Source organism: Chrysochloris asiatica, unplaced genomic scaffold (assembly GCF_000296735.1).
Source record: "Chrysochloris asiatica unplaced genomic scaffold, ChrAsi1.0 scaffold00007, whole genome shotgun sequence".
Taxonomy (NCBI): domain Eukaryota; kingdom Metazoa; phylum Chordata; class Mammalia; order Afrosoricida; family Chrysochloridae; genus Chrysochloris; species Chrysochloris asiatica.
The window spans coordinates 26,744,458-26,755,559 of NW_006408525.1; the positions used below are offsets into that span (position 1 = coordinate 26,744,458).

At 39.6% G+C, this 11,102-nt stretch overlaps 1 protein-coding gene across 1 annotated transcript in view; it reads right to left on the reverse strand.

Moving 5' to 3' along the window:
• Positions 1-5,666: 5,666 nt before the first annotated feature.
• KRT33B (keratin 33B) overlaps positions 5,667-11,102 on the reverse strand; it is a 26,856-nt gene continuing 21,420 nt past the window's right edge. Inside the window, 4 exon segments of the mRNA XM_006878205.1 lie at positions 5,667-5,829; positions 9,637-9,857; positions 10,041-10,166; positions 10,263-10,424. Of these exon segments, the coding sequence (XP_006878267.1) occupies positions 5,667-5,829; positions 9,637-9,857; positions 10,041-10,166; positions 10,263-10,424 (672 nt within the window).

Below are 11,102 nucleotides of genomic sequence, written 5' to 3' on the forward strand. Positions count from 1 at the left end.
TTGTTTCCAACCTTTGCATTTCAGTCACCAGTAATTATCAGTACATCTTGATTGCATGTTTTATCAATTTCAGACTGAAGAAGTTGGTAGAATTCTTCAATTTCATAATTATGGAATTTATGGTTGGTGCATAAACTTTAATAATGGTTGTATTAACCGGTTGTTCTTGTAGATGTATGGATATTATCTTATTACAGACAGAGTTGTACTTCTAGATAGATCTTGAAATGTTCTTTTTAATAATGAATGTGATGCCATTCCTCTTCAATTTGTCAAACCCAGCATAGTAAACCATGTGATTGTCAGATTCAAAATGGCCATTGCAAGTCTGTTTCAAACCCTACAATAGAGTCACTATGAGTCACAACTGACTCAATGGCACTTAACAATAAAGCAGCAATGTCTAGGATATTGATATTTATGAGTTCCATTTCCTTTTTGACAACTTCCAATTTTCCTAGATTCATACTTAATACAGTCCATGTTCTGATTATTAATTATGGTTACAGCTGTTTCTCCTCATTTTGAGTTGTGCCCCATTAATAAATTAAGGTCCTGAAAGCTTTACTCTCCATTTGTGTCAACACGGTCAACTCTACTTTAAGGAGGCAGCTCTTGCTCAGTCGCCTTTTGATTGCCTTCCAAACTGAAGGGCTCATCTTATAATATTCTGGTGCTCTTCATCATGTTTCAATATTCACTGTTTTGGTGCTATGACAGTGGTCCAATGCTATTCATAAGGCTTTCAGAGACTAAATTTTCAGAAGTAATCTGTCTTTCCTTCTTCCTAGTCTGGAAGCTCAGCTGAAATCTTTCCACCATGGGTGACCAGGCTGATATTTAAAGTACCAGTGGTAGAGCTTCCAGAATCACAGCAACATGCAAGCCACCACAGTACAACAAACTGACAGATGAGTGGTGGGCTCTTGAGCATAGAGAAGCAATAGGAGTGGAAGAAATGATGAAGTAAAAGAGCTGAACAGAAAATTTCAAAGAGTAGCTCCAAAAGACAAAGTCAAATATTTCAATGAAATTAGAAAACCAAAAGGAAAGAAACAAAGCCAGCATTTCTCAAGCTGAAAGAACTAAAGAAAAAATTCAAGCCTCAACATGCAATAGTGTAAGAGTCCATGGACAAAATATTAAATGCCACAGGAAGCATTAAGAGAAGATATAAGGAATATGCAGAGTCATTGTACCAAAAAGAAATGGCCAGCTTTCAACCATTTCAAGAGGTAGCATATGAGCGAGAACCATTGGTAGGGAAGGAAGAAATGAAACCTGCAGTGAAGGCATTGATGAAAAACAAGACTCCAGGAATCGATAGACTACAAATTGAACTCTTTCAACAAACTGATGCAGCACTGGAGGCACTCACTCATCTCTGCCAAGAAATTTGGAAAACAGCTATCTGGCCAACTGATTGGAAGAGATTCACATTTGTGACTATTCCGAGAAAGGTGACTTAACAGAATGCAGAAATCATCAAACAATATCATTATTATCTTATGCAAGTAAAATTTTGCTGAAGATAATTAAAAAACAGTTGCAGCAATACATTGACATAGAGCTGCCAGAAATCCAAACTGGATTAAGAGGAGGATGTGGAACAAGGGATATCAGTGCACATGTCAGATAGGTTTTGGCTGAGAACTCAGAATACCAGAAAGATGTCTACTTATGTTTTATTGACCACACAAAGGCATTAGACTGTGTCGATCATAAGAAACTATGGATAACATTGCAAAGAATGGGACTTCCAGAACACTTACTTGTGCTCATGAGAAGCCAGACAAAGAGGCAGTTGTTAGACCAGACCAAGGGGATACTGAATGGTTTTTAAATTGGAAAAGTTGTGTGTCAGAGTTGTGTCCTTATACAATATTTATTCATTCTGTATGCTGATCAAATAATATAAGAAACTGGATTATATCAAGAAGAATGTGGCATCAGGATTGTAGAAAAACTCATGAACGACTTGCGATATGCAGATGAAACAACATTGCTTGGTGGAAGCAAAGAAGACTTAAAAAATATTTAGTGATAAAAATCAAAGGCTACAGTCTTCATTATAGATTGTACCTCAGTGTAATGAAAATGAAAATCCAAACAACTGAAACAATAAACAATGGATAAGAGATAGAAGCTGTCAAAGATTTCATTTTGCTTGGATCTGCAATCTATGGTCATGGAACCAGCAGTAAAGAAATCAAAAGATACATTGCATTAGGATTCAAATGACTTCTTCCAAGTGTTAAAAAGCCAAGGTGTCACTTTGAGGACTTAGTGCACTTGACCTAAGCCATGGTAATTTCAATCACCTCTTATGCATGTGAAAATTGGACAATAAATAAGGAATACTGTAGAAGAGTTGATGTATCTAAATTATGGTGTTGGCAAAAAATTATTCAAAGTACCATGGATTACCAGATGAATGAACAAATCCATCTTGGAAGAAGCATAGACAGAATGCTTCTTAGAAGTAGGGATGGCAAGAGTTAATCTCTTGTACTTTGAATATGTTGTCAGGAAGGACCAATCCCTGAAGAAGGACATTATACTTAGTAACATGTTATTGTTGTTAAGTGCTGTAGAGTCAATTCCAACTCATAGCTATCCTGTATAGAGTTTCCCAGGAGCAGCTGGTTGGTGTGAACCATGAACCTTGTGGTTAGCAATCCAGTTCTTATCCTACAGCTTCTTATCTTAAAATTCTTATCCTACCACACGAGGACTCCTTGGTAAAGTGCTGTTGTTGTTGTTAACTGCCATCAAGTCAGTTCCAACCCATAGCAACTCTGTATAGGGTTTCCGAGGAACAGCTGGTGAGCTTGAACTGCTGACCTTGTGGTTCAAACTGACTTTGCAGTCCAGTGCATTAACCCACAGTGCCACAGCAGTGTAGGGTCATCAGAAAATAAGAGAACTTTCTATGAGATGGATTGACACAGTAGCAGCAACAATGGGCTCAAACAGAACAATAATTGTGAGGACGGTGCAGAACCAGGCAGTGTTTTATTCTGTTTTTCCTGGAGTTGCTATGAGTTGGAACTGACATGATGACACATGAAAACAACAGCTCTGAAGAAATACACACGCACTCATAGTAATTAAACACAAGAATTAAAATAAAATAAAGGAATGAGAGCAACATACATTAACATAGACAGAGCTCTGTAGATAATGTTGAATGTGGGGGAACATCAATGGCAAGACTTAAACCATTTACATTTTCTAACTTATACTGCTGAGTTGATAAAGACACACATGATAAAGACATACACACACACACAAAGACCCAGAAAAACATTGTATATGGATACATGCATGTATTTTTTTTAATGGTTTAACTGGAGAATCGTACACCACCAAGTTTAAAATAGTGTTTGCCTCTAGAGGAACAGAAAGAAGAATGGATGAAGGTAGGGGTTTTAAATCTCAATCCTTAATATTTTATTTTTTTTTAAAAAAGAGAGGGAGATGACAAATATGATACAAGGTTTATTCTTAAATCTTAAAATTATGCATGTGTAGGTCTCCTTTCAATTTTTCATACTTTTAATATGTTTGAAATATTTAATTACTAGCCATTTAAAATAAGAAATGACACTGCCTTGTTATGCTAGATGGTAAATCATAGGATGACATGATGTCAGTGGTGAACTTTAGATCTGTTGTTTCTTGTTGATTATGTGAGATGAACAGTAACAGTGGTTCCCAGATCTCTCAGAAACCAATTTCTGAAAAAAATTGATATCTCCAACACTGCTTTCTCTTCACTTTCAAAGACAAACAAGAAAAAAAGAACAAGACTGACAAAGGCAAGGCTTCAGTTCCCACTGACTCAGCCCCCTCAAGCATAAGGACTCATTTAATACATTACATAATTAACATTAAGAGCAAAATATATGCACTGTTTTACAGAATTTGAACTTTCATCCCCAAAGCAAAAACCAGAGCTATTGGTAGCACCTTGCCCATGATAAAGGCAGCCGTAGAGTAACTATTGGTGGACCATGGTCCTAGAATGTACCAAGAACTGATACGAGAGAGATTAAACAAGAGTGTATTTGAAGGATGGAGGTAGCTCCTGGGAATGAACTCATCCTGAGGGTGTACACATACTGTGTCCAGGAAATTTTGAGTCCAGCATGGAGTGTCCCTGAGATCATTCTCCAAGGTTTTATACTTGAGTTCTGGACAAGGGAGCTTCAACAATAAAGGAGGAAAATCTAAAAGAACTAGAACAAGAACTCAAGAGTAACATCTGAGTCAGCATCATCACAGCAGGGGGATAGTGTCAGCTTCATCTCAAGGAGAGAAGGCCTAACTAGCAATTTGACCAAACTTGAGATGGCACACACAGTGATGGAAGTCATTAACCTCAGTCAGATATCAGGCACCAAAAGAAGCAGGGCACAGTACAACTGTAGCTTTTAGCATTTATCAGAGACCAGAGACTTAATACTGTACTTTGCTCTAAATAATCTTTATTGTTGTTACTTGCCATTGGGTCAATTCCAACCCATAGCTACCCTAGATAGGGTTTCAAAGGAGCAGCTGGTAGGTTTGAACCACCAACTTTGGGGTTCAAACTGACCTTATGGTTCAGCACATTATCCTGCAGCACATCTTTGTGGGGCTCCTAAACTTCAAATTTTAGATCTGTTGTTTTTGTTAAGTGCTGTTGAGTCAGTTCCGACTCATAGCGACCCTGTATAGGGTTTCCAAGGAGTGACTGGTGAGTTTGAATGACTGACCTTGTGGTTCAAACCAACCTTGTAGCCCAGTGCTTATCCTTGTTGTTATGTGTTGTGGAGTCAGTTCCAACTCATAGCGACCCTGTACAGGATTTCTGAGGCTGTAAACCTTTATGGGAGCAGAAAGCCTCATCTTTCTCCCATGGAACAGCTGGTAGTTTTGAACTGCTGACTGTGAGATTAGCAGCCCGATTCGTTACCACTATGCTACCAGAAGAGCTCCTTAGTGCTTATCCATAGTAAGTGTTTAATAGATACTAGCTCCTACCCATCTCTTTCTGTAGGGACTTGGGAAAGAAATGTTTTTAGAAATATTGACCGTTGTACTTTACAGAATATATTTCCATAGTGAATGTGTTCATCATATTCAGATGAAGCCTGTTGCCTTAGTGCCCCCTCGCTTTCTGCTGGCCTGACATGATGCTAGGCTCATTGTGCTCAATGAATGCTAATTAATGGTTATTGAAGACCTTTTAAGAGAGAACTAACCTATAAAGTCCTTCTTTGCTTTCAAGTGGCTTTATATGAGAAGCTTGCACACACAGGGTGAACACTTTGAAAAGAATGAATGCAAATGAGAATCATCTCTGCTTTGAAGAGGAAAGTTTATTGGGAGATTTACAAAGGGATTGGGGGAACTGCAAGAAGGTTGCAACAGCAGAGAGAACCACAAAACACCTGATCTGATATTTTCATAGCTCCAACTTGTCAGACCATCAGGACTCAGAACTACTACAAGACAGATGTCTGGATGGAAAAGAATCATGTGGATCTAGGCTAAGAGCCACACTACGACACTGGGCATGTTGTTTTTGCTCCAGGACTGAGATTTGTGGAGATGACTTAAGGCAGGGTCCCAGTGACTGATGATTGTCAAGAAGCAGGGGTAGTCCATCAAAGGCTCTTTCATCCCTGCACAATCCTCCTGCTGGCCTCAGGGCACCGAGCACCAAAGGCGTTGCAGGGACCACGGGGAGAGCATATTCCACAAGGTATGCAGGGATTGGTAATGCAGGGTCCAATGGGCTTGTCATAGGCATTGGTCATAGTACAGGGATTGTAGGGCAGCCTGGGGCACAGAATGGTTAGATCATGAGTTTGAGATGGGTAATAAAAAACTGGGGGGAAAGAAATACCCTCAAGGAAACCTGGGAACCATAAAAAAAACCATCCTCTGAAGTCTTAGGTAGACAAGGCTTGGTCAGTACTCGCTCTACAAAACTCAAATCCCAGTCCTCACTCGATAACCCTGGAAATGAGGGGATGTTCCTTAACCCTTCTGAGCCTCAGCCTTTTCACCTATAAAATGAGACTAATAATACCTAACAAAAAGAATTGTTGAAAACACTGTACTAGGACATGTTAATAAAAATTACTGTACTATCCCCTATTAGTTATTGAGTTATCTCTTTTGATATGCAATGTTTTAATCTACAACATGCTAATAATGATCCCCACTCTGCTTGATTCAGATAAATCTAGCAAGAATCCATGAAACAAGCGATTTGAAAGTCTTTGTTACATCAGAAAGCACTCTTTAAATGTGAATGGTCTGTCAAGATATGGTACATTCAGAGTGGTATGGCTATAGAATTATTTGTGAATGGTGATTTTTGTCATTGCTTTCCCTTTTATCTATAACAAGCCAACCCTGAAGATATAGAGCTTTATTTACCCAACAACTTTCCAATGATCACCCATGAAGAAAACAGTCAAGTCTCATGAATGTCTTTTGGGAGAGAAAAATACATTTAGCCCTGGGAATGAAAATAGAAAATACCTTACATTTCCACTGCTGTAATATAAAACACTACTCACTGGATTTTCTATTACAGGCATACTGGCATCTGAAACTGACCTGGTATTGCAGAACGTGTAGACCTGGTCAGAAGTTCGAGGCCCATTGGGCCCAAGTGTTGCAGACAATGCAGGCCACAGGCTCTGAGGAACAGATTCTAGCCACCTAGCAGTTATGGCAAATTGGTTTTTCATCTTAGTATCTAGTGATGTTTTTTACTAAATGCAGACATGAAGCCTTGATATCCACAGATAAATGTAATATTTTCCTTAAGCTGAGACTGTAAAGGTTTCAAAGGTTAAGCTTTTCTCCAAAGGATTAACTAAAAATAACTTGGCTACTTCCTGATTCTTTGTTCCATAGACAAAAGGACATCCTCCTTAAACCTGTCCCAGGTGCAGGCTATTCAGCCAGGTTTCTGAAAATCTGGCTCAGGAAGCCAACACAGCGGGACTCCTCCCAAGCCTTTTGACCTTCCCTCTCACCTTCTCCCAACTGAGCTCAGGGGCTATAGATATGTTAATTGAGCCTGAGAAACCAAGTTGCGGGCCTGGGATTCAAATCAGCGAAGTACGATGTAAAGTTGCCTGAATGTCTGGAGAATTACGTATGCTAGCTGTACTTTGTCTTAGTCCCTCCCAGCTTGGTGTGAAACTCCTCCCCTAAATAAAACAGAGGTGCAGGCTGACCCAGGGGTGCATTACAGGCAGGCAGTGAAAGAGTGCTTTACAGCTAGCAAGGCATGCATTACGGGCACAGCTAAGATGTTTACCATACAGGACCTTACTGGCCTTATGGCTAATATGTTCTCCACGCCAGAGCTGCCAGACGCCAGTAATGCATCCATCCTGGTTTCGGGGTGTCTCTTTGTCTCTCTCTTTGGGTCTTTCTGTGTATTCTTCTGCTATCCCTATCGCCTCCAGATATCCCCTCCTCGTGAACCAAACACTCATGTAGAGGCCGGTCCCCGACAACCTGGCAAGTCCCTTTTTTATTCTTTGTTAGAACTATGCAATTGTCTTACAGGAGGACCACCTGCCAGATACTCACTTGTAGTCCTCGTTCTCCAGCAGGCCACGTTACATGATGATCTCACCCTCCAGCCATGCCCTGACAGGTATATCATATAGCAACCTTGTTATAAGACTATCTCTCTCACAAACACAACAAAAAAAATAAAATAAATAAAAACACTGTCAACTATAGTACTGCCTACCTACATTGCAATTTCGTCTTTCATTACCATATATATTCTCTGCTATGGACCCTAAAAATGCCTTCTAATTTCTCATCTTCTTGCCAGGCAAAGTTCATGCCTGAAATAATTTTCCCTAATCTCAGACTTGCACACACTCAGCAACATCCAATCTAAATTTATTTTAGAATTATGCTAATATTGTACACAAATATTTGACTGAAGTTAGCTGTGGAAAGTATATAAAGTTTTAATGACCTTCTCATGAACCCTCATTAGTATTATTACTTCTTTATTCTTCCTACAGTATTTTATGGTCTACATCATGCTTTAATTAGATAAAGTTGTTGACTCTTTTTAACAATATGAAGTCAACAACAACAAAAAAAATTGATATGAACAGAATAGCTGGGTTTTCAATGACTTGATGCAGTGTTGCCTCCTTCTTGGAGTCTTCTAATCACCCATCCATAAATACTCTCTCCCACCTCTGAAATCCATCATTTTTTATTAACAACTTTCTGCAGCCATAGCTAGGAAGGAGAGTTAAAATTATCTGTACTCGGTTATATTAAAATGATCATCCAGGTCCACAATTGATGACAACATTGAGTATGCACATAAAATGATTCTATTGAACAGACTAGTGTCCATGGATTATGTGGCAAATCGTTTGCAAATAAACCTTGGCTTTGCCTATGAAGTAATCCATGAATAATTTAGGTTTGGAAGATTTTGTGCTATATGGATACCAAAGCAACTCATGGAAAAACATAACCAGAAGCATTTAGACATCTGTAAACAAAATTTGGACCAATAGTCAAAGGATGGTAAAAGTTTCTTTAAAACAACAACAACAAAAATCATTACTGGTGATGAGATATGGATTTATCACTACGAGCCTGAGAGTAAATGGCAGAGTATGAAATAGAAACATTCTCAATCACCAACTAAGAAAAAGTTCAAAAGTCAACCATCAGCTTGAAAATTAATGCTTATATTTTTCTGGGACTCTTAAGGGTCAGTACTGGAATACTATCAGGAAAACGCTTCAATAATCAACAGTGCTCATCACAGTGAGATGCTCACTGAAATGCTGAACCTAAACACAAAGGACTGCTGTTCAAAGGCTTTGTGATCGTGCATGATAATGCATGTCCACAAACCTCTGCCCACACTGTTGACATTCTGGAAAAATTTTGTTTTGAGGTGTTAAAGCATCCTCCCTGTATCCCTGAACTTGCTCAATTGGACTTTCACCTGTTTGGTTCCCTGAAAGCAGCCCTTGGAGGAAAAAGATACACCTCTGATGAAAAAGTGAAGACAATGGTGCATTCTTGGCTCCCGCTCAGCCTAAAACATTTTTAATAAGGGAATAATAAAGCTAGTTGATGGATGGGCAAAGTGTATTGAAATAAAGGAGATTATGTCAAAAAATTTATGTATTTGTCTTTTCTAAAAGTTTATGAAAATAAATTCTACAGCCAGAGTACAGATAATTTTTTACTTACGCTCATATTTTAGTCTGTATGACAGATGTCTTGATGTCAAATCCCTTCTAGACTTTATTATAAACATACTGTGGGCCAGGATGTATTTGTGTGTTCTCAATACTCCATACAGTACCTGTCAGATACAATAAGAGATTGTTGACTATGGTTGTGTGAGTCAGATAAAACTAAGCTGAATCAATATGTAAGATTGGGACTGTAGACTTGAGAACTCTAAGAATTCAGAGATGAGACAAGAAGAGGGAAGATGCTGTTAGTGTTTGTTAGTGTTCATCTTTGGCAAGATGAAAATATGGCCAGCATGTGTGAACCCATAATGTCTTGTAGTCCCACCTGACAGGTTTTCCCAGAAATCTTTAGCATCATATTCACTTGCTGTCCTCACTTTCCAACAGGCTCTGGTATGTGTTGATCTCACCCTCCAGGCATGCCTTGACATCCAGCCGCACTTGGTACTCCTGGTTCTGACACTCCAGGTCACAGTGGATCTCAGACAGCTGGGACTCCACATTGGTGATCATGCACTGCACTTGGGAAAGCTGAGAGCTTTAGTGTACCTCTGTCTCCATTAGTGTGTTTTCCAGAGAGTTTCTCTGTGATGGGAAAGACCAAAAATTAAAATGTCAATATTCAGACACAGCCTCCTTTGAACGATTTCTCTATAATGTTCCAAACATATGTTGCAAGAGTTAAGGAGAGTTTATGATCTGAAGGGACCCCAGAGACTCAATTCCCTGGCTTCGCATTTCTCAGCAGGACACCTGAACAGTACCCACTAGGTTGTGCTGGGCCTGCAGCTCGATCTCCAGGACATTAACTGTGCATCTCAACTCCATGATCTCTGCCTGGAGGGACTGCAGCTGCTCCAAGCTGTACACCACCTGCTTGTTCAGCTCCTCATTCTGAAATATCCAGAGGGGAGAAGATAGGGTCAGACCCTGTCTTATAGACCCAAGAGGGGCCTCAAGTCCTCAGTGGCCACATGCTTAGATGTCCACCTGTGAAGTAAACCATTCCTCCACATCCCTGTGGTTGGTCTGCACCAGGGCCTCATACTGAGACCTGGTCTCATTCAGCACACGGTTCAGGTCCACGTTGGGGGCAGCATCCACCTCCACATTGAGGCGCTCACCAATCTGGCTTTGCAGGGTATTGACTTCCTGAAGGAATAAGGGAAAGAAAGAAACTCAGAGGGAAGTCTATAAATAATTTGATAGAGTCCAATGTAGTAGAGAGAGTATTGTTCTGGAATGTAGAAAACAGTTGATGTAAAAGTCCACTGTTAGCTTTGGCAAGTCAGACCTCCTATCTCTTTTCCTCATCTCTCTAATGAGCCTGATTGATTCAATGATATCTAAAGTTTCTTCCCACTCCAGGATTTTATCACACCTTTTTGATCTTCCTACTGCTCACTGTAAGCCTGGCATTGTAAGTGGTTTATAGTCATTGCTATGTAAGTATAAAGAGTCCAGGTTTGAGTCTCCTCTTTCATTTCATGTCTTCTAATTTATTTATTTGTTTTATTTATTTATTTATTTGTTTGTTTGCTTATTTATTTATTAACCCCACCCCCCAGGGTATTCCAGTAAGTTATAGGCTGAAGATGGGCTTACATGTTTTCTGTTATGATGTTTCTGGCTATCCCACCCTCTCAAGTGTCTATTTCACAATGGTAGGCAAGGGAGACCAAGATTTAAAAGACAGCCAAGCATCTTAACATTATTCGCCTCTTTTCACTTTTCAAGCCATGCCTCAACCCCTGTATCCAGAAGCCCTGTTATTCCAACGTTGTGCATACATCGTCATGTACCTCTGTTTCTCCTAGCCCATGCGAGCCT